This window comes from Eulemur rufifrons, chromosome 12, assembly GCF_041146395.1.
Source record: "Eulemur rufifrons isolate Redbay chromosome 12, OSU_ERuf_1, whole genome shotgun sequence".
Taxonomy (NCBI): Eukaryota; Metazoa; Chordata; class Mammalia; order Primates; family Lemuridae; genus Eulemur; species Eulemur rufifrons.
In genome coordinates, this window is record NC_090994.1 from 22,201,615 (window position 1) to 22,224,845 (window position 23,231).

The following is a 23,231-nucleotide window of genomic DNA, read 5'->3' on the forward strand; positions in this document are numbered from 1 at the left end:
CTGCAAACATCACAATAAAACAAGTGGCATCGTGTGCCTCCTAATGAAAGACAGCAACGCCGTTTATCATGTGGCCCTGCTGAGATTTAAAATGCCGTATCCATGGCCATACTACCATGAACGCCCCGATCTCATCTGATCTTGGAAGCTAAACAAGATCAGGCCTGGTTAGTACTTGAATGGGATATAGAAGCTGATCAAGTCTCTGGATTTAGCAAATCAAAACCACAATGAGATATCACTTAACCCCAGTGAGAATGGCCTTTATCAAAAAAACCCAAAACAACACATGTTGGCGTGGGTGTGGAGAGACAGGAACACTAATACACTGCTGGTGGGACTGCAAACTAGTGCAACCCCTGTGGAAAGCATTATGGAGGTATCTTAAACAGATTCAAGTAGACCTGCCATTTGACCCAGCAATCCCATTACTGGGCATATACCCAAAGGAAAAAAGGTCATTCTGTAACAAAGGCACGTGTACCCAAATGTTTATAGCAGCACAATTCACAATAGCAAAGATGTGGAAACAACCCAAATGCCCATCAATACATGATTGGATTAGTAAACTGTGGTATATGTATACCATGGAATATTACTCAGCTATAAGGAATGATGAAGATACGACATCTCTATGGTTCTCCTGGAGAGAGTTGGAACCCATTATATTAAGTGAAGTATCCCAAGAATGGAAAAACAAGCATCACATGTACTCACCAGAAAATTGGTTTCCTTGATCATCACCTAAATACAAATCTGGAAACGACACCAATTGGACATCAGACTGAGGTGGGGGGTGGGGGAGGGGATGGGGGTATGCCTACACAATGAGTGCATTGCGCACCGTTTGGGGAGTGGTAACACTTGAAGGTGCTGACTCGGGAAAGGGGGGGTGGGGAAAAAATATGAAACTATTGTTTTTAACTTGCACTGTTCACTTAATAATTTATCATGAATATTTCCCATATTATTTCATATCATTGTACAAGAAATAATGTATACATTATGAGGACATACTGTATCTAACAAGATATACTGTTAGACTCTTTGATTCTGTAAAATTAAATTTAAAAAAAAACCCAAAAAAATAAAAATAAAAAAGTAAAAACCTTAGTCTTCAAAAAAAAAAAAGTCTCTGGATTTAAATTCCTATTTTCAAGAAATACAGTGGGGCCGGGCACGGTGGCTCACGCCTGTAATCCTGGCTCTCTGGGAGGCCAAGGCGGGAGGATCGCTCAAGGTCAGGAGTTTGAGACCAGCTCTGAGCAAGGGGGAGACCCCGTCTCTACTAAAAAATTAAGAAATTATCTGGACAACTAAAAATATACAGAAAAAAATTAGCTGGGCATGGTGGCGCATGCCTGTAGTCCCAGCTATTCGGGAGGCTGAGGCAGGAGGATTGCTTGAGCCCGGGAGTTTGAGGTTGCTGTGAGCTAGGCTGACGCCACGGCACTCTAGCCTGGGCAACAGAGTGAGACTCTATCTCAAAAAAAAAAAGAAAGAAAAAGAGAAAGAAATACAGTGGGACAGAGGAACATGTTAAATGATATCATGGGCATGAAATCAGCAAATTTCAGTCTGTGGGAAACCTGATAAGACAAAAGACCCAGTTCTTCAATTTTAAAAAAAAATTGCAAGAAAAAAATAAAAGATGAAGGAGGAAACTATAGATTAAAAGAAACATAAAAGACAAAATAATTGTTCTATCTATATTTGTATAAGAAATCACCCCAAAATTAGTGTCTTAAAACAGCAGCAACATTTAATTTGCTCATGAATGTGTAATTTGGGAAGGATCAGCAGGGACAATTCATCTCTGTCCCACTCGGTGAGCTGGGAGGGGCTTGAAGGCTGGGGCCAGACATAATCAGGTGTCTACAGTGGATGCCGCTGTCAGCTGGGACCTCCTCTGGGGCTGGGGCCAGAATACACACACATGGGCTCTCTGTGAGGCATCTTTGCTCACAAAGGAAGAGCAAGAGAATTGAGAGAGAGAGCATGCCAGGAGAAGCTATACCACCTTTTATGACTTAGCTGCAGAAGTCACACAGAATTACCTCTGCTATACCTTATTTATTAGAAATTCCACTAAGGCAAGGAGAATTAAATTTTACCTTCAGGGGCCTGGCACAATGGCTCATGCCTATAATCCCTTGGAATATGCAGGGTTTGGGCAACCAAGTCTTCTTGGGTCAACCCTTTACTGAAATACTCATTCGCAATTTTTTTTCGAGATAGGGTCTCCCTCTGTTGCCAGGGCTAGAGTGCCAGGGCATCAGCCTAGCTCACAGCAACCTCAAACTCCTACACTATGCAATCCTCCTGGCTTAGCCCCCTGAGTAGATGGGACTACAGGCATGTAGCACCACGCCCAGCTAATTTTTCTGTTTTTTCAGTAGAAGCAGGTTCTTGCTCTTCCTCAGGCTGGTCTCGAACTCTTGACCTCAAGTGATCCTCCCTCCTCAGCCTCCCAGAGAGCTAGGATTATAGGTGTGAGCCATGCGCCCAGCCACCTTTACACCTCTTATCACTTAGGTAATTCCAAGAGATTTAGGAGCCTGCACCAGGAAGAACTGGACAGAGACCAAATATATATTTCTTATTATAACTCACAATATCACAATGATAAAAATGTAGATAACAATACAAGGTGACATGTAAAAAGTGCTAATGAGTGGGCTGGGCCAAGTGGCTCCCGCCTATAATCCTAGCACTCTGGGAGGCCGAGGCAGGATGATCACTTGAGGTCAGGAGTTCGAGACCAGCCTGAGCAAGAGCGAGACCCCATCTCTACTAAAAATAGAAAAAATTAGCCAAGAGTGGTTGTGCACACCTGTAGTCCCAGCTACTTGGGAGGCTGAGGCAGGAGGATCGGAGTTTGAGGTTGCAGTGAGTTGTGATGACACCACTGCACTCCAGCCTAGGTGACAAAGCAAGATCCTGTCTCAAAAAAAAATTAATTTGTAAAATTAAAAATATAAAATATAGCCAGTCAGTCAGCAGCACAGGTGACAACCTGGGCTTGGGACTAGCATTGAAATAGGGACAGTCTTGTGGGACTGAGCCCTTAATTTTGGGGATTTGACACTAACTCCAGGAAGTTAGTGTCAGAATTTATTGAACTGTGGGACACCCAGCTGGTGTCCCCTGGAGAACTGAATTGAGTTGTGGGAAAACCCCACACACCTGGCGTCAGAATTGCGAGTCGCAGTAGAGAGGGAAGAGCGAGTGTTTCCTTCCCCCCTACCAGTTGTGTCTCCGCAGCAGGGGTGGAGGCACCGCTGGGGCAGCAGGAGTGTCTTATGCCTCTCGGTTGACAGCGTTCCACGTATTAGCAGATACCCCACAAATATTTGTTTTCTATTCTTGTGCCAGTGACACTTGCTCAGGTTGCTCTCTGCTCTAGGATGTCCTTCCACGTCCCTTCCAGCTCTTATCCCAATCCCGGCCATCCAGCAACGTCCGAATCAAGTCCTACCTCCTCCTACCTTTCCCAAGCTATTCTGGCCCACTTTGAGCTATTTCTTGTCTACATTCCTGAAACATTTCTGACTACATAATCCATTGTGAATTTTATCACATTAGGTCTTGAAATGTTACTTAATTGTTTCAATGTGACTTAAGGCTTGTCTCCCAGCGAGACTATAAGTATCTGGGGAAAAAGGACTGGACTGGACTGGTTTTGAACTCCCTTCCATGCCCAGTTCAGGGCCTTAACGTAGTACATGCTCAATAAACATGACACGGCCAATAAAGGTAGACGCTGCCTCCTTCTATGGGCGTTTTTTTCTCTTTCTCTTTACTGAGGCCAGACCATGGCTTCATAATAAATGGAAAGAGTGTTTTGTAAAGAAATGAATTGTAGCAATGAATAATCAAAACAGGATTTTCACAAAGACTAAAACTTTTATTCCAATCAGGGTTTTTTTTCTTTCGGAAGACTGTTCTCCTGACCCCTTGTGAAGAAGACAGCTTCGCTGATGCCCTGGGTGATATAATCTATGTTGCTGGCATTGATACAGGTGAAGTTAATCCGGCCATTCTTGGGGAGGTAGATGTGCTTCTTCTTGACCATGTATTCCACCTGTTGGGCTGTGATCATCCCAGGGTCTCAGGTCCTGGGACGGCCTCCTCTGATTCCCCTCCAGCCCAGGCAGGTTTGTGAGGGACGGGGAGTGTCAGCACTTCAGGGGGTTCAGAAGGGTTTTTCTTTAAAACAGAGGAAATAAGCAAAACCTGGAGCTAAGCTTAGGGTTGATCCCTAGTCGGAGAAGTCAAGGGTCAGACACTTACAGGTGAGCCCAAGGTAGCCATGGGTGCCGTTGTGCTCGGTGATGTGATCCCAGGAGCCAGGGGTTCCCAGGAGCCGGAGCTTCTCCTTCACCTTCTCCTTGGTGAGCATGATGTTCTCCACAACTTCCTTTAGACTCTGCTTCCTACGAAGAAGGACAGAAAGAAATGAGGGTGCAGGGTGCCCCTGCTCTCACACCTCCCTCACTGCCGCCCTACCCTTGTCAGCTTTGGAGGCTCCCAGCAGAGTGCCTGCTGGCACCCAGTGGAACCCAGGCTCTGGGATGGTTGTGAGTGGGAGGGAGGTTTGATCCCTATTGAGTAAAGCCAGCCAAGCAGGCTCCCAGGCAGCTTGTACCGGAGTAGCAGCCCCTACGCTTTCTAGCCTCCTCCCGCAATCTGGAAGAGTTCAGATCACTCACTGGCCTGTGTCCAAAACCAACGTCCCATCACTCTTGCCCCCAGGGTAGAGCAACCCTTGGCATGGCCACTGCCACTGGGACACAGTAGGTCCTCAGCAAATGTGGATGAATGAATCCATGACTGAATGGAGCGGAGGCTACGTGGGCGGGTAGAGAAGCGCCCAGCTGAATCCCGCCAATCAGCAAGTTGGCGGGAGTCCAGGGACTCTGCCCCTCCCGTCCTGTGCCAGCCTTCACCCTCACCATTCTTCCAGCAGAGCACAGTTGCAGAGGATGGAGGTGATGATGCGGGCACCCCTGGTGGGAGGGTTTAGCCACAGGGCCTGGGCGAAACTCATCAGCTGGGAGAGGACGCACAGCAGGTGCTGGTTGTTGAGTGCCACCACCACTAGGATGCTCACTCCTTCATCTGCAGCATTGGGGACACGGCCTCAGCCTCCTCCTCCTCCTCCTCCATTACCAGGGCCTCCTTCACCTGGACCGCTACCTCCAACCTTACAGGAGAGGGCATTGAACTGGGGGCCTCACCCCGTCCCAGCCGGGGCAGCCCCAGGAAGCTGCCAGAGGCTCTTCTTCCAGAAAACGTACCCATAAGTAAGAGTCTTGAAGAAGGAACCAAAAAGGTCACTAAATCCTACTCTCTCACCCTTTATTTTTAGAGACAGGGTCTCACTATGTTCTACGTCCCCAGGCTGGCCTTGAACTCCTCAAGGGATCCTCCCACCTCACCCTCCCAACTGCAGGTGCACGCCACCCTGCCCAGCTCCCTCTCACTTTATACTTGGGGAAACAGAGGCCCAAGGGGTGGCACAATTTAAGCAGAGTTGGTTTGGTGGCTAATTTTGGTTAGAGAACCCAGCTCCTAGCTCAGTGCTCCTCCTCCTACGCTGTGCTCTCTTTGGGGCCCTCAGCTCCCTCCAGAAGCTAAGAGACATCAAAAGCGTCATCTGGGCCTGGCCGTGGACCGCCTCCCTTCTCCATCTGCCCATACCATACCATAAATGCCAAAACTCCTGGACAGAGACTGGCTGCAGAAGAACTCAAAACCTCCAGACGCAAAGTAGCGTAAGATTCTAGTGTCTTCTTCCAAGTCGCCATTGTGTAAACCTTGACAGGGAATGTCAAAAAATGGGAATATCTGCTTGCTCTGGGGGAGAAAAGAGAACGAGAAAGGTCTGAGGCCGGTCGGAGGGAGAGTTGGCGGGAGAGGCAGGCCAGTCAGGAGGGAGGCTGGGCGCACCTTCAGGGCGGACATGAGCTTTGCCCACTGACTTAGCGTCAACTTGCAGTCGACAATGTTCCCAATCACAAGGACACAGCCGCGTGGGATCTGCTGCAGGTAGAGACTGTCTCATCAGGGAAACCTCCCCTGCCACGTGGTAGGGGCACTGGGGGATTTGGGGGAGACGTGCTTCTCCATGTTGGCTCCTACAAAAGGGAAACCCGAACGCAGGAAAGGCCTCGGATGACCAGAGAGGTGCCAGGGAGGAAAGGAAAATCAGACTGAGGTCTGGGGAGACGACCTGAGCGGGGCCCTCTACCTCCACCACACTGAAGAGTATGTTGGGGTCCATGCACAGCTTCTTGGGGTCCCAGACGGAGCATTCATAAACCGTGAAGCCCATGTCCTGGAAGACGAGTCCATGCGGCTCTGTAGGAACAAAGCCTCCCGCAGCTGGTACACGGAAAGAGGACAGATGAGAGACGGAGACAGAGATACTGGCATGGGGGTGAGAGCCACTGGGACAACAAGAGGAAAAGGACAGCAGAGCTCGGCTTGTCTGCCATTCCTCTCATGACAGGGCTTGAGGGACAGCAGGGAAGACGGCATGTGGAGTGGGAATTAGGAACAGGGGCCGGGGCTGCCCTCGTCTTGTGTGTCACGCACCTGGCTGAGAAGAGATGATGTAGACTACATTAGCGTCCCTGCGCCAAGTTCTGAGAAACCGAGCCCCGAGCTGGAAGGCGCCATTGTCACCAACAGTGTGCACACCCCCTGCCTATCAGCAACAGACAGAAATAATGACGCTTTAGAAGAGTAATGGTAATACACCACCTTTCATTCAGATCATTCTTTTCTTGAAAGAGCTTTTAAATCCGTCGGGTGAGCTACTGGTGCAAATGGAACTGGATTTGGGTTCTGGTCCTGGTTCTGCCCTTCAAGGGCTAAAGCTGTGGACTCTCTCGGCCTCAGGTGTCCCTTTTGTCAATGCCAGGGGGCCCTCCGAGGTCCCTTAAGGCTGTGCAGACTCGAACCTCGACTCCCTGTGTTGGGGTGAAAGGGGGAGGGGCCTTCCTCTCACCCTGTTCTCCATAATGGCTGGGCTGTGTTTTCCAAAGAGGAGTTCCAAAGATGCCTGGATGAATGATTTCATGCCCATCGTGGGCAAGTACTCATAGTTCAAGGAGGGATCCTGTGAAATCTGCAGCTGGGTCTTGCGCACCACGACAGAAACCCAGGGGCAGCCTTCTCTGGTCATGCACGCTGTGAGGGAAGCCACAGAAGGAGCTCCAGATGCCAGGCCTTGGGGCCCCCGCGTCTGGGCCCTGCAGACTGCCCAAGTCTGTCCTGGGTTCCTTGGGGCTTTAGGAAAGTTGCCTATGAAAAGACAACTCTCCTGTTCTTTTTTTTCCTTTATAAAAACAATGTGCTATTAGTGAACGCATATAATTTTTGTCTTTTTTTAAAAGATAATGCAGGCCAGGCGCGGTGGCTCACGCCTGTAATCCCAGCACTCTGGGAGGCCAAAGGCAGGTGGATCGCTCGAGGTCAGGAGTTCCAGACCAGCCTGAGCAAGAGCAAGAGCCCCGTCTCTACTAAAAATAGAAAGAAATTATATGGACAACTAAAAATATATATAGAAAAAATTAGACAGGCATGGTGGCACATGCCTGTAGTCCCAGCTACTCAGCAGGTTGAGGCAGTAGGATCACTTAAGCCCAGGAGTTTGAGGTTGCTGTGAGCTAGGCTGACGCCACAGCACTCACTCTAGCCTGGGCAACAAAGCAAGACTCTGTCTCAAAAAAATAAATAAATAAATAAATAAATAAAAAGATAATGGAAACCTATGCCACTTTATAGGTTAAAAATTATAGACAAAATGGGAGTTTATAGAAAGATGAAACTAAGTAAAGGTAACAGTGACTTTCACGGGGATGAGGCTGGTCGCGTATCAGAAGAGTCAGTTTGGGGAACTATTCTGGGTTCAGGAACATGAAGAGAGAGAGAGGGGAAGAGGCTGAAGAAAGTGGGGTGCCCGTGCAGGCCCCCAAGCATGGACCTGTAGAAGAGGGCAAAGCTCTTACCAAATCTCTGAGAGCCCCCAGAAAAGGGCAGAGGGCAGGGAATGACCTAGGACCGTCTCTGCTCTTTTCCCCACTGGGCTATTCTTTAACAGGAAAACATCTCTCCACCTGCAGAGGCCTGGGCTGCCCCGTTCCCTCGCAGCAGGGGGACACTGTCGTCCCCGCGCAGTTACCATGATAGCTTCAGTCTTATCCCCCAGAACTGCGAGGCATCTACCTCTATAGGCCAGGAACAGCTTGTCAGGGCAATCGTCTTGTTTGTACGTCTTTAACAAGCTGCCTTCCAGCTTGTGGGCGAGGGGCACATCCATGAACACTGAAAGTGTGGGCATAACTAAGCTGAAAGCAGAGTTAAGATGATGTCCCCAGGCTTGTGTTCGTCCCCACTTCCGCCTGGACGTCCTCCTCCAAGCCTCGGCCACACAGTCCTGCCTCTTCCCAGGACCTTGGCAGCTCCAATGCAGAGACTCTGGATAACCGGTTGCCACAGCAACAGAACCTCACAAATCCCAGTCTTTGTGGTGGCCATCCTCAAGGGGACATTCCATGGTACTTGAAGACAATGCCCTGAGAGAGTGGGCAGGAGGAGGGGGCAGGGGCAGGGGAGGACAAGGAATTCCCAGGCACTTCCCCGTTTCTCTAGCCCCAAGTGGCTCAGTCCCAAACAACCAGCGGCGGCTTGGAAGACAGGGCGGGCCAGGCAGCCATGGCCAGGTGGGGCTTCCCCTGCAGAAGTGATATCCCCAGATCACACGGCAACGCAGGTCCAGGGATAAATTTTCATTGTGCAAAGTGCCCTGGATTTAAAAAGGAATAGAAAGAAAGCACTGTTTTCTTCCATGGTTATTTTAGTAAAGAGTTCTATGATTAAATGCAGCATAGGCCGGGCGCAGTGGCTCACGCCTGTAATCCTAGCACTCTGGGAGGCCGAGGCAGGAGGATCACTCAAGGTCAGGAGTTCGACACCAGCCTGAGCAAAAGTGACACCCCCCCCGTCTCTACTAAAAATAGAAAGAAATGATTTGGCCATCTAAAAATATATATAGAGAGAAAATATTAGCCAGGCATGGTGGCGCATGCCTGTAGTCCCAGCTACTCGGGAGGCTGAGGCAGTAGGATTGCTTGAGCCCAGGAGTTTGAGGTTGCTGTGAGCTAGGCAGATGCCACGGCACTCTAGCCCGGGCAACAGAGTGAGACTCTGTCTCAAAAAAATAAAAAAAAATGTTGGCCAGGGCTGTGGTCTCACCTGAGGCTCAGGGTCTTCTCCAAAGGTCCCATGGTTGTTGGCAGAATCCATTTCCTTGTAGTTGTACAAGTCATGATGGCCAGCTTCCTCTAGGCCAGCAGGAGTGTCTTCTGACTCCTGTCTCTGACTTCTAGATTCTCTTTTAAAGGGCTCAGCTGATTAAAGCCAGCCCACTCAGGATAATCTCCCTTTTTGTTAACCTAAAGTCAACTGATTAGGAACCTTAATAACATCTTCAGCATCCCTGCCTTTCTGCCGTATATAATAATTGCAGGAGTAGCATTCCAACCCTTTGTTATATTCTACTGGTTAGACACGAGTTACAGGTCCCACCCACATTCAACAGGTAGAGACTATGCAAGGACATGGGTCATTGGAGGTCCTCTCAGAATTCTGCCCACCACAGAGTCCAAGAGCTTCTAGAGAGACCATGCCTTCTCTGAGCGGTGATTGGAGTGGATGATAAACTTAGGAGACCAGAACTCTCATTTAAAAGGCTCACAAGTGTCTCTCACTATAGGGGGTTGAATGGCACCTCCCGCCCCCCAAAAAGGATATGTCCACCTGGAATCTCAGAATGTGACCTTATTTGGGGCTGGGTGCAGTGGCTCACACCTGTAATCCCAGCACTCTGGGAGGCCAAGGCAGGAGGATCCTTTGAGGTCAGGAGTTCAAGACCAGCCTGAGCAAGAGTGACACTGCGTCTCTACCAAAAATAGAAAGATTAGCCAGGCATGGTGGTGCACACCTGTAGTCCCAGCTACTTGAGAGGCTGAGGCAGGAGGATCGCTTGAGCCCAGGAGTTTGAGGTTGCTGTGAGCTATGATGACACCACTGCACTCTAGCCAAGGAGACAGAGTGAGACCCTGTCTCATAAAAAAGAAAAAAATATATAATGTGACCTTATTTGCAAGAAAGGTCTTTGCAGATGTAATTAAGGTAAGGATCTCGAGAGGAGATCATCCTGGATTACAGAGGGCTCCAAATCCAATGACAGGTATCTTTACAAGAGACAGAAAGGAAAAGACACACAGGGACACGGTGGAGGACGGGAAGCCATGTGAAAGCAGAGTAAAGACTGGAGTGACATGTCTATGAGCCCAGGAACGTCAAGGATTGCCAGAGCCCCCAGAAGCCAGGAAAGAGGCAGGAGACAGTCTCCTTCAGAGCCTCCGGAACAAACCAGCCCTGTTGACACCTTGATTTCAGAACTCTGGCCTCCAGAACTGTGCGGGGAAAAAATTTCTGTTGTTTTAATCCACCAAGATTGTGGTGATTTGTTTTGGCAACCTCGGGAACCTCACTGATAATTATCCCCATGAGAATCAACGTCAAGGAGATGGACTTGGTGGTCTCAGGTGCAGCAAGAGCTCAGACTCTACAGAGATGTCCGTTCCCATACATCAGAGGTACCCTGAGAGGTACCAGAGTATGGCAGTTTTACGGCTGGATTAACCCAAACTACATTGATCACAGAACCCAGGAGATGTCTGTGCATCTCCCTAAAGAAGGTATAGCCTTCTTTACCGTCCCTTTGCTGATGTATTTGTTTGGGTCAGCTACTGTAAATAAATAAATAAGGCCAAAATATTATAACTGTGGCTTAAACAAGATAGAAGTTTATTTCTCTTTCATTTAAGGGTCTCAGACATAAGCAGTCCAGGGATGCAATGGTGGCCACCAGAGATCCAGACTTCTTCTATCTAGTTTTTCTGCCATCTCCAACACATGGTTGCTGTCTCATGACCTAAAGTGGCTGCTTCAGTTCTCACCATCACACCTGCATTCCTGCCCATGGGAAGAGTGGAAGTTGATGGGAAAGATATCCCCTTTCCCTTTCGCAGCAGGCCTGGAAGCAGCACGCTGGAGTTGGCTGGCACTTAGTTGTACGGCCACACCTAACTGCAAGCGAGGCTGCAAAGTGTTTTCAACCAGGAGGTCATGTGTCCAGCTGAAATTTAAGGGTCCTATTACCAAAAGAAGATGGGAAGAATGGAGAGTGGATAGCAACTTCTACTCCCAGGGGACAAAAATTACAAGGTCTGACTTTTTCATGGCCTCTCAAATCTAGACCCAGGGAGTTGGGAAGAAAGGCCCAGAAATGGAAACCCAGGAATGGAAAGACCCCCAGCATTCTCCTGGCTCATGATAGGATGAAATAGAGCCTTGAAAATGTCAGTTTGAAGCAGCAGGAATAAGAGGGAAAGGACAGGAGTAATGGTGCCCCCTCCCCGTTGTACTCTCTGTTAGGGGTTGAACTGTGTTTCCCTGAAAGATATGTTGAAATCTTAACCCCCAGAACTTGTGAATGTGACCTTATTTGGAAATGGGGTCTTTGCAAATGTAATCAAGTTAAAGTGAGGTCATACTGGATTAGGTTGGGCCCTATCCGATGACTGATGCCCTTATAAGAAGACAGAAATCTGGACACAGGCAGGGGGAAAAGTTGGAGAGATATAGCTACAAGCCAAACAGTGCCAAGGATTGCCAGCAACCACCAGAGAACTGGGAGAGGCAAGGAAGGAATCCTCCCCTAGAGCCTTCAGAGAGAGCACCACCCTGCCAACACCTTCCTTTTGGACTTCTAGTCCAAAGAACTATGACAGAATAAATGTTGATTACTTTAAACTATTCGGTTTGTGGTAATTTGTCATGGCAGCCCTAGCAAATTTATATGCCCTCCCTCCCCTTTCTGGTTCCTTAGGGCTCTGTTCCCATGAACCCCTACAGTGATGGACCATAAGGTCCTGGCACCTAGAAGTGCTCTCTGTTATAAACATTCTACCCAACCTCAAAACTTATCTCATTGCAAATGCTGCATCAGCAATGGTGGGGTGATCCAAACCAGGACCAAAATATGGGGCACAGGCCAGCCCAGAGTCTGAGCATGGAAATATTAATAGAGCAGAGGCAGAGGAGTATAGTGACAGGGACAGAAAACCAAAGGGGTTAGTTTGAGGTGGGTACAGACCTGCAGAAGAAGGACCAGGCAGGACATGCCCACAGTGACCAAAGACATGTGAATCCAAGACCCAAGCTGTCCACAGAAGAAGGGCCACCCAGGGATCAACACCAGGAGACCGGGGACTCATTCTAGCCCCAGACTCTGATGCCACCGTTTGCACTGAAGGAGCCCTTTCAGTTTGCAAACCACCTTCACACACACTATCTCTCTGGGTCTTCAAAACCAGTCGCATGAGCTACATAGAGCAATAACATAACCTCCATTTGATTCTCAGGCAAACAAAAGGCCAGAGAGGCTAAATAACTTGCTCAGTGTCACATAACTGATTATCAGCAGTGCTTTAGAGAAAAGAAAATGAACTTTGGATGCTGGTAGACCAGGTTTGAATCAACACCAGCAAGCTATCTGATCTCTATGAGGCTCTGTTTTTTATTTGTTGTCACTATTACATATCACAGCATTTGTCGAGCACCTCTTACAGTGCTTGGCATACAGCAAGTGCTCCATAAATGGTCATTTCCTTCCTTCCTTTTTACTTGTGTTTCCCTCCCTGAATTCTGTGCTCTAAATTTAGCACACTGCTGCCTTTCAATGACTGAAGTCATTTTGAGTACTCATTACGCCTCTCTAGAAATCAGTTTCTTCGTCCATTTTATCAAAGGATTGGAGCAAATTTTTTCTGTGGTCTCTTCCAGCCCTGACAGCCCGGGCCTCACGGAAACTGCAGTTCTGGCTGCCGGTCTAGCGACAATACTGACGACACGCCTGCCGCGCCTCGCACGGCCACCAGGGGGCGCGCTGGCGCCGAAGACGCGAAGCCCCGCCCCCGCCCCTTCCACGGGGAGAAAGGACCGACAGGTTTATTGTCTGTTTATCTTACAGACCAGGAAACTGAGAGAAGCGGTTTGATTTCCTTTGATCTCAAAAAGGGACGAGCGATGCCAGACCAGATGGCCTCCGGCGGTTTCTGCGAATTAAGCCGGTGCGCGTCGTGCCCGGCGGCTCCGACCGCGCGGAGCGGGCGGCGCCCGGGGCTCGGCGCCCGGCGGGGTCCCCGTGCCCGGCGGGGTCCCCAGCGGCTCCGGCTTCCCGCCTCCGACGGGCACGCGCGCAGACACAGTCCGCCGAGAGGCCTGAGAGGGGCCTGGGTCTTTGGCTTTTAGGGGAGAAACAGAGAGGAGCCCTATTTCCTAGCCTCTCCCGGGGCCCCAGGACCACGTGGGCACCCTGACAGCACAGAGGGCAGAAGCTGTCCCTACTCCGTACGGGTCGAGGGATGGGGCCGGTGTGGAATTACAGCCAGGGGTGGCCCGCGAGGATCACGGCCCGGACTCACCTCCAGTCCCAGTGGAACCGACCCCGGAGAGTCCGGCAACCTCCTCCTTAGCCCACCTGGTGCGGAGGGTAGATCTCTGAAAAACCCGGTCTCTCTCCAACTCAGCCCCCTTTTCCCTGTCATGTGCTGCATGCCCAGCTCCCCCTAGCGGACTCGGGGAGGCCAGGGGTTCTGTTCTCACTGGTCTGTGCGTCTTCACACCCTGGGGTGCAAAGGATGGCTGTTTGTCTTGCGCAGTTGGAGCACTCAGCCCTGTGCTAGCAAAAGCTCCCATCCACGGGTGTAAATCTCCCTCAGCTTGACACCTGGCCGCAAGCTGCTGGAGCAATGACACAGGGACTGCCTCTCCATCTGTCAGAGGCACGGGTGACAATCCGCAGATGGAATCCACAACCCCGGTACAAGTCTAAACATTCCAAAGGAGTCTGACAGCTGGCACACGGGAGCGCGTGGAGCAAGACCCCGGCAGTATGAGCTCTGGACAACGTTCAAGGACAATCGTACAAACCAGAGGACTTACTGGCCAACTTTGCTCAGTGATGTTGGGAAAACTTCCAGAAATAGGGAGAGGAGGCTCTCTTTATTATCAAGCAAGAACTCCCTCCTCTACTAAGAGCCACAGTTCAAAGATCGAGTCCTTGCCAAGAAAACTTCCACACCTCAAACACGGGAGATCTTGCACTGGCTTAGGGTTGAAAAAGAGAGAGTCATCTATGGTACGCAAACATCCTAAGAAATAAAACCTGGGCTCCTGGAGTAAAGAGGGCAGCACAGACAGGTCCAATTCACAGGGAACACCCATATGTGGAAATCCACCAAGCCTGTCCTGAGAGCAGATCAAAGGTCTGTAATTCCGGAGCTCCGGAACCTCGCCAATGCTTTGTGTACTGTATCACAGGAGTGATATAGTGCAACCTTTGCGATTTACCAGGTATCCCGTAAATCAGCCTGGACAATGGTCTTTGCTCATGGAGTGTAGACAAGAACCCACAAAATGATCCAGTAATTTCCATAGAAATTTTCTTTCCATAGGAAAGAAACAAGGTTCATAAAAAAAATTAAAATAAGGGGAAAAAAGTATCGACAGGCTCAAACCTGTAACTCCAGTTTTACTTCAAGAGGATAATGCGGATTTCGGCAGCACAGGAAGCCTGAGTGGAACGGTAGAAGTTATGCAGAGGCTGGGAAACATCAGAATATATTTATAACATGAGACATTTGCCCAATACAAACAATACTCTGTGCCTACACGCACACACACACACACACACACACACATAAGGCATTGAACAAAACTAGTTCCTGGTGGCAATGGGCCCTTACGAATCCACCACTGGTTTATAGCATGGGAGATGGCAAATGCCCCGTGCCCTGAGTCTGGCCACCGTGGGAACCCTGCTGACGTCCTGCGGGTGGCACGGCTTTTCTGCTCACTTGCAACTGGTGTCCAGGAGTTGCAGAAAGGGTGGGGAAGCAGGAGGGTCAAAGGCCCAAGCTCACTCGCTTCCATCCAAACAGACTGTCCATTTTTTGTTTGATGAGGATTAGGAAGAAAGGGGCAAAGATTAGTCATAATTTATGGCCTCTGTCAAAAGCCAGCTCTAAACCGAAGGGAAGGGAATAAGTGGATTATGAAAAGAAAACAAATGGAGAGAAAAGAGGGCAAAGGATAAACTGCATTCAGCAATATTTATTAATTTGATTTTAAAAGGAAAATAAGGGATCCGTTCTAATGGTTCACCTTCCTATGAACCCTGGAGTCCCCCCAAACCCTGAAGACGTCTTCCTGGCACTGCTGTGAGGTAGATCGGAGCTGTTCCGTGGCTAGAGTGAGAGGGGCTGGTTTTGCAGAGGGAGCCCAGGACAAACCCCAGACCTTGACCTTCTCTAGCCTGCTGCTCTCCGCCTGGGCCACAGCGCCTAGCGAACCCCGAGTGGCTCATCAGGGTCTGGGCAGCAGCAGTAAGGAACCAGGGTGCTCTTTCTGCCCTGAGCATGAAGCACACAAGTGCACAAGGTGACAGGTGCCCCTACCAAAGCCAGCCCGGCTGCTCCAGGGCAGCTGAGCACTACTTCCAAGGTAGCAGTGAAGTCCAGGGGTAGAAAACTCTTCTCAGAAAGAGAGAGGGAGAGGGTGGTGAAACCCACTTGGTAGGGATGCCCTTCGCATGCCACCGTCCATCCGTCAAGCTCTGGAGGCCGGAGTTTACAGCTGGGGAATTCCGGGCTCATTCTGTACAGAGGCCCGAGGCTTTCCGAAGGTTCTGGGTCAATGGAGCTTGTTGCTTCTTGTCCTTCAGGCCTAAGAGACTCCCCGGGAAGCCCTGAAAATGGAGAGAACATACCTTGGGGTGAAGGAGCAGAGGGTGAGAACAGGAAAGCTGGCCAGAAGGGCAGGGATCAAGGACCCTGGAACTCATCGGGGCACCACCCAGCCACAAAAATCCCACCTCCCGACTCCAACCCAGCCCGGGCGGGGCACAAATTCGCACTCACAGGGGCCCCTGCTCTTGTCTGTCCTTCACACCCGAAGTGGATTGTCACCTTCATAGCCATCAAACCTTGGAGAGAAACCAGAACCGAGGCCGAAGGGGTAGGATAGCCACTAGCCTTCTCTTCCAGTGCGAGAGCCGGGTCTAGTGACCGCAAGAAATCTAGGCGACCAAAGAACTGAGCCAGAAAACCAAAACTACAGCCGATCCGGCAGGACACAGGCCTGGGGCGCGGCAGCACGTTCCTTCCCGCGGGGCACCTTTGGGTCCGAGGGTGAAGCACAGCCTGCCGCCCTCCTTTGTTTGAACCCCGGTGGACGGATCCCGTTTGGGTTCCATACCCCCGTTCCCTGTTCTCTCCAGGCAGGGCCGTCCCTCACCTTCTCCTAGCAACCCCCAAATTCAAAAAGTCAACCCAGGGAGACACGGAATGCTTCCCGACCCTGCGCCGCCGGTCCCTTCGCCCGGGTGACCTACCCGTCGAGCGGCGGGCACTGCCTGGACTGCGCGGGGCTGCTCAGGGCTGCGGGGGCGCGAGAGGGGACGCGGGCCGGGGAGGCGGCGGCGCGGGGCTCCTCCCGCCGGCGGCGACACAGGAGACGGCGGAAGGCGCTGCGAAAGTCCGGGCTGCGGCAGTAGATGAGCGGGTTGAAGGCGGAGTTGGCATAGCCTAGCCAGTTAAGGGCAAGGAATGCCGGGCTGGGGACTAGAGAGGGGCCCCCGAGGGCGCGCAGCACGTTGGCCAGGAAGAAGGGCAACCAGCAGAGAGTGAATGTGCCCATGATGAGCCCCAGGGTGCGCAGGGCCCGGTGTTCCCGGAGAGGCAGCAGGCGCGCGGACCGCCGGCCGCAGGAGGGCACTCCCTCGGGCGAGGCGCACGTCCCCGCCGGGGCGGGGGACCCACAGCGCGACGCAGCCGGCGGAGACTCCTCTGGCGGAAAGCGGCCCAGCTCCCCGCGCAGCACGCGCAGCTGGCGCGTAGCCACGACGAACACTTTCGCATAGACGAAGAGCATCACCAGAAGTGGAAGGTAGAAGGACACGGAGGAGGAGAGCAGCACGTAGGGCATGTTGGAGGCGAAGGCGCAGCAGCGCGGGTTGGAGTGGCAACGCTGCGCCTCGGCGTCGGCCCCTACGCGCCACCACTGGCTCATGATGGGCGCAAACGACACCGCGGCGGATACGAGCCACACCAGGAGCACTGCTGCTCGGGCGCGGCGCTTGGTGACCAGCGCGCCGTAGCGCAGCGGGTTGGTCACGGCCAGATAGCGGTCCACGGCCAGAGCGCACAGGGTTTCGATGCTAGCGGTCACACACAGCACGTCCACCGAGGTCCACAACTCGCAACCAGTGGCGCCCAACAGCCAGTGGCCAGTCAGCGCTAAGGTGGCCCCCGGTGGCACTACCAGGAGTCCCACTACCAGGTCGGCTGCAGCCAGCGAAGTCACGAACACGTTGGTCATGGTCTGGAGTCTCGGCGTCCGGGCAATGGCCACGATTACCAGCAGGTTGCCTCCCACGGTGGCCAGCACCGCCAGCGCCAGCAGCGCCCCGGCCAGCGCCACCGCCCACGGCACCCCTGGCAGCCCACTCGTGTTGGCGGTATTGGGCGCCAGGGTAGGGGCGTCTGGCCACGAGGCCAGAGACCTGTTCCCGTGAGGCCACGGAGCCATCCCCGTGTCGCGCGTGGGGCGGGAGGGACAGAGGGAGGGAGTCTCCCAGATCACCGGGCTCAGGGGAGGGGGTGTCGGGGCGTGGGAGCGAATCCCCCAGCCTGGGCCATCTTCCCCGGTTGAAGGGATGCGGACGCTCAGCCTACCCCCTCCCCACTCCCTTGCTGCCACCGCTCTGGGGGGGGGAGGAGTGGCCGTGCTTAAAGGGGCAGCGGCCAATAGTCCCAATGGAGAGGCCTCGGGAGGGGAATCGGAGGTTGGAGAGGGAGGCAGGATGGATGCTCGACTTTTCCTTTAGCCAAAGCTGGAGTAGCAGATGCCCCGACTCCTCTGCCGCGATCTGTCCACCCCTCCCACGGCCAGGCCTGTGGGCTCAGCACAGCACTCCCTTGGCACTGGTTTCCTGGAGCCCTGCGCCTGCTTTCTCAGAAGGTCCAGCAGCAACACTGGGGCAAGGGGAAGAGCGAACACTTGCACCCCACCCTTTATCAAGTCAGAGGAAAAGGTGACGCTCCCGGCTCAAGCAGAACCGTGCACCGTAGTGGTAGTCGCCCCTCATCTGCCCTGGCCCTGGGCTAAGGTATTTTAAACAAAATAGTGGTGGGCAGACTGACCCCCCTCCCCTTCCAAGACCTCCTCCCAGTGAGATTCCTCCCTTTCCCTTCTTCCATTTCACTTACCCTCTTTTCTCCTCCAGTTTTCTGTTCTTTTTAAGAACAGCTATGGAAGAAATTTCCCACGTTTCGGGAGTTTTTTTCCTTGCTTGTCCATTTGCGTTTGGATCTTGCCTTAGGTCACCTGTGATGCCAGAGCGAATGGATTCCTCCATCTTCCCCCGCCCTGCACAACCCCTTCCCCCACCTGCCGGCCTACCAGTTTTTTGGACAGACCCCTTCCCTTAAAGTTCTTCTGTCATAAAGACGTTAAAAATGGATGAGCGGATTTGAGGTTGAGACTTGCCCACCGTCACCTGCCCACGAATCTTCCATCACCATCCCCCCCACCATGGTAAAGTTTCTCCACTTCCTCAAAGATTTTATTGGTGAACCTTTAAAAGCTAGAAGGCACTGAGTTGAGGAACTCACAGGTTCATCTTGAGTGTGTGGACTGCCAGGCCTGGTGTTCTAACTCTGCTGAAGCCTCTCCACAGCCTGGTCAGAGGCCCCCCTCACCTGACAAGCCAGAGCCCCCTTCCCTTCTCCCTTTCCTCACCCACACCTAACAGGCTTAGTTCTGCCAACCCAAGCCCTCCCAATGGCTAACCCAGCTCCTCTCAGATTGGGTGTGAAGCTGGGAAATAAGCCCAGGGTTCAAGGTGAGGGGCAGGAAGGTATGATACCTTCATTAGGGCCCATCAGGACCTGGTCCTTGAGCTGTCTCGCCTCCTCCCCTGAAACGAGGGGACCAAAGGGGGGAAAAAAATGCTCATGGAAAATGCCTCCAGGGCCATGCCCTAGCAAGCCGCTTTTGAACAGCTCCATATTTCAAAAGAACGCTGTATAGTCACTGGTCTAAGCAATCCCTCTGGGAGGCTGAGCCAGGGGTTGGGAGTTAGGAAGACTGGAGAAGTAAGAACCTAAAATTATCCCTGAGGAAAAAGAACCAGCTCCATCTCCCAGGGACCCAGCCACTCAGCCATGAGCAGGGTGTGTCAGGGGCTCTCAAGCAGATGCCTCCCATGCCCAGGAAGTACCCCGAGCAGGCCTTCAGATCCGTGGAAATGCCAGGTGGGTGGAGGTAAAGAGGCAGCCTCTGGCCTCTCCCCCACCCCTGTCCCCCTCAAGTCATGCCAAAGTGGTGCAGGCCCCCACTGGGCCCGAGTCTTGGCTGTGGCTCCTTGCTGATCAAAGGCAGTCTCTCCCAAGTTGGGTTTTGTAACACCCTAGGGTGTTGCCAGTTCTCTTAAAGCAGTGTCATAAGATTCTCAAAAATCAATCTTTAAAACAAATACATGGGACTGAGCAGTCTTCTTCCAGGATATCAGAGTTGGCTGGAGAAGGGAAGAGGTGCCGGGAAATCAAGCAACTTCAAAGGATGTCGTTGCTTTAGGGGTGACCTAGTTTTTTGAAGGACATGTGTAAAAATGTTTACATTTCAAAAAAGACAAGATTTCCCAAACCACATAAGCATGCCTAAGTGTAGGGAATGATTAGGCCCGTAACCAAATGACACCGTGGGAAGAGAAATTCCAGACACCGGCTCGCGAAGGCTTTTATGAGCACGCAGAGCTGGAGGCACCTGGCTTCCTTCTTTCCTTCCTCCTCTGCGCCCCCAACTCCTCCTCTCCTTCCTCGGTCTGGTTGTCCCCTGCCCAGCTGACAGGATGAAGGGCTCTCTCTTTTGCCACTTGGTCTATGGGATTATTCTTCCTTTTTTTGTGATTTTGTGCTTTTTTAACTTAATTTTTTTTTTCAAAGACATGATCTTGTTCTGTTGCTCAAGCTGGAGTGCAGTGGCCCGATCTTAGCTCACTGAAACCTCAAACTCCTGGACTCAAGGGATCCTCCCACCCCAGCCTGCTGAGTAGCTGGGACTACAGGCCCATGTCACCACACCTGGCTAATTTTTAACAATTTTTTTTGTAGAGACGGGTCTCACTGTGTTGCCTAGGCTGATCTTGAACTCCGGCCTCAAGCGATCTTCCCTCCTTAGCCCCCCAAAATGTTGGTATTATAGGTATGAGCCACTACACCCAGCCTAACCTAATTTTCTGAGTAGATAATACATTCAGGTTGGGTGTGGTTGCTCACGCTTGTAATCCTAGCATTCTGGGAGGCTGAGCCAGGAGGATCTCTTGAGCTCAAGAGTTCGAGACCAGCCTAAGCAAGAGTGAGACCCCGTCTCTACTAACAATAGGGAAAAAAAAACCACCAGGCAACCAAAAATAGAAAAAATTAGCCAGGCATGGTGGTGCACACCTGTAGTCCCAGCTACTCGGGAGGCTGAGGCTGGAGGATCACTTGAGCCCAGGAGTTTGAGGTTGCTGTGAGCTAGGCTGATGCCACAGCACTTTAGCCTGGGCAACAGAGGGAGACTCTGTCTCAAAACATAAATAAATAAATATAATATAATACATTCACATTGTTCATCAAAATATATAAAATGCATGTAACAGACAGTTGCTTTCATCCCAAATTTCCTCTGGGAACAGGTAACTACCATTAGTCTTTTATTTATCCTTCTAGTCATATTTTAGGTACATACAAGTCAATAAAAAATATATATTCTTTTGTCCTTTCTTTCTACATAAATAATAGTAAAATACACCCAAATTCTGCACCTTGCTTATTTTAACTATTAATGCATATCTGTGATTCTACCAGATCAATACACAAAAACGTCCCGTTTTTAGTATTCCATCATATGCATATATCACAGTCTATGAAACCAATCAGCTAAGGATGAATGTCTAGCTTACTTCCCTTCCTTACTAACAGATGATATTGCGATGAATAACTTGTGGACACATGTCATTCACGTGTGTGTAAGTATATTCTACAAATAGAATTCCACATTATAAGGTATATGCATTTGCAGATTTGAAAGATATTGCCCAATGGCCCTCCCTGGGTGATGTACCCATTTACACTGTCACCATCATTCTTGGTGGCCAGCAGCAGGGCGGAGGCAAGTGGCCTACTGCTCTGGGAAGTCGTCCTGGTGACCAGCCTAGGGGGAATTAATACCGCTGTCTGTGGAGGTCATCCAAGTCTGGACAGACGTATGCGCTGCCCAGAGAGAGCACCACACTGGCCCCTTGTCCCCAGATGACCTCTGTCTGTGCCCTTGGAAACCGGCAGTGAATGTGGGCCTCTGAATCTACCAAGTTCAGGCCCCCAGGCTGCTGTTTATGTGTTGGGGCCTCCAAGGGTTATGTGTCAGGGAGAAAGCGGGCTGTCATGTAGAATACGTGGCCACAGAGCCTGATGGGCAGTTCTAATAGCAGGGAAGAGTTCTCCCTCCCTTGCTGGGTGCAGCTTGTGGTCCTACGAGCATCATGACAGGGTGCATATGTGTGTGTGTGTCTGTGTATGTGTTTACGTGACATGGCATGAAGAAGCCTGGGGGAGTTCAGATGACCATGGCCTTGTGGTACCTTGTCCAAGACTACATGTGTTAGAGGTGGTTATATTCCGTCACCCCTCCTGCTTCAGAGTTCTTGAAGGAAGCCTGGTGCAGTGGCACACACGTGTAATCCCAGCACTTTGGGAAGCTGAGGCAGGAGGACCACTTGAGATCAGGAGTTCAAGACTAGCCTGGGCAACATAGTGAGACTCCATCTCTACAAAAAATAAGAAAAATTTGCCAGGTGTGGCAGTGCGTGTCTGTAGTCCCAGCTATCAGGAGGCTGAGGCAGGAGGATCACCTGAGCTCGTAAGTTCAAGATTGCAGGGAGCTATGATCGTGCCCACTGCCTGGGCAACAGAAGAAGACTCTATCTCTAAAAAAATTAAGTTCTTGAAGGGAGCAGAAACTAGGTGGAAGTTTTTCCTGCCCCTTTACCCCATCTGTCTTCCCTGTTGCCCACGGTAACCATCCGTTCAGTTTTTTGAAATTGTGTGTATATGTGTAGCCTCCAAACAGCTGGTTTGATGTTTGCTGTTTCTCCTTTTGTCCCAATCAGTCTAGGGGGACAGGGTGGCAGGGGCATACCACACCAGCTAACAAGGGCCTTAAAGACCAGATCCAGCACCAACATTCTACAGATTAACCTGCCACCCGGAGAGGAGACGGAGGCTTGTCCACGATCACGCAGTAAAGGTTCATTTCTAACAGGAACACCGGTGTCCAGGAGCCGGCTCCCATTCCAGAACACTCCCGCACTCCTAGCCAGGCTGGGGCTGCTGCTGCCGTCTGGTCTGTCCTCCTAGGGGTGCCCAGCATGGACCACCATCTCCCCAGCGGGCAGAGAGGAGAAACCTATCAGAGCTGACAAGAAGCCCCTAAGACTCTCCTGGTCTCCTATAACGTGGCAGAGCAAACTCCACCCACATCTCATCTGCTTCCCACGGCCAGACCCAGAGGACTTGAAGGGGAAACCAAAGGTACCTTGATGCATAAGGGTTGGCCTGGGACAAGAAAGAGCCTTGTCCTGGGAGAGACGAGATGGGCAGGGGGCGTTTTCTAGCTGTGCCTTCTCTTTCAGTTCCTGTTCATAAATGGAAGAAAAGGGACCAAGAAAAGTTTCCTTCCCTCCTGCAGCAGAAAGAGAAATCCTTGTTCTCGTCTCTGAATGATCATTGAAATCCTTCACTAGCGGAGACGCTACTCCAAGGGGCTGGGAAAGGGCTCGCGTCCCACCAACAGCCCAGACAGGACGCTCAGCCCTCTGTCCAGCCAGGCGCCCTGTCCCAGGAGGCAGGGTAGGGATCAAGCGGTGGGGGAAGCAGGAAGGGGACCCCCCAACCCACAGATAAGTGCCCAGCATCACTTTTCGAGTCACCCCGGGACACTGCTCGCTGATTTGGTTGCAGCCACTGGCTCAGAAAGAGGCTGGCACT

At 51.4% G+C, this 23,231-nt stretch overlaps 2 protein-coding genes across 2 annotated transcripts; both read right to left on the reverse strand.

Annotated features, from left to right (window-relative positions):
- Positions 1 to 3,892: 3,892 nt before the first annotated feature.
- Positions 3,893 to 8,448, reverse strand: GOT1L1 (glutamic-oxaloacetic transaminase 1 like 1). The gene is made up of 9 exons (XM_069485263.1): positions 8,236 to 8,448; positions 7,016 to 7,197; positions 6,601 to 6,712; positions 6,254 to 6,363; positions 5,953 to 6,045; positions 5,709 to 5,859; positions 4,956 to 5,121; positions 4,294 to 4,436; positions 3,893 to 4,092 (listed from the first exon to the last, which is right to left on the reverse strand). Exons 1-9 carry the CDS (start codon positions 8,348 to 8,350, stop codon positions 3,917 to 3,919), a joined length of 1,248 nt encoding a protein of 415 aa, XP_069341364.1. The 5' UTR covers positions 8,351 to 8,448; the 3' UTR covers positions 3,893 to 3,916.
- Positions 8,449 to 16,530: 8,082 nt separating this feature from the next.
- On the reverse strand, positions 16,531 to 17,730 carry ADRB3 (adrenoceptor beta 3). The gene has a single exon (XM_069485265.1). It carries the CDS (start codon positions 17,728 to 17,730, stop codon positions 16,531 to 16,533), a length of 1,200 nt encoding a protein of 399 aa, XP_069341366.1.
- Positions 17,731 to 23,231: the final 5,501 nt, after the last annotated feature.

Coding starts and splice junctions, on each gene's coding strand:
- GOT1L1 (XM_069485263.1), bottom strand. CDS start 8,350: ATGCCCACACTTTCAGTGTTCATGGATGTGCCCCTCGCCCACAAGCTG. Junction 6,046..6,253: donor TACTCTTCAGTGTGGTGGAG/GTAGAGGGCCCC, acceptor CTCTACCTGCAG/CAGATCCCACGCGGCTGTGT. Junction 4,437..4,955: donor TGTGCTCTGCTGGAAGAATG/GTGAGGGTGAAG, acceptor CCTTCTTCGTAG/GAAGCAGAGTCTAAAGGAAG.
- ADRB3 (XM_069485265.1), bottom strand. CDS start 17,730: ATGGCTCCGTGGCCTCACGGGAACAGGTCTCTGGCCTCGTGGCCAGAC.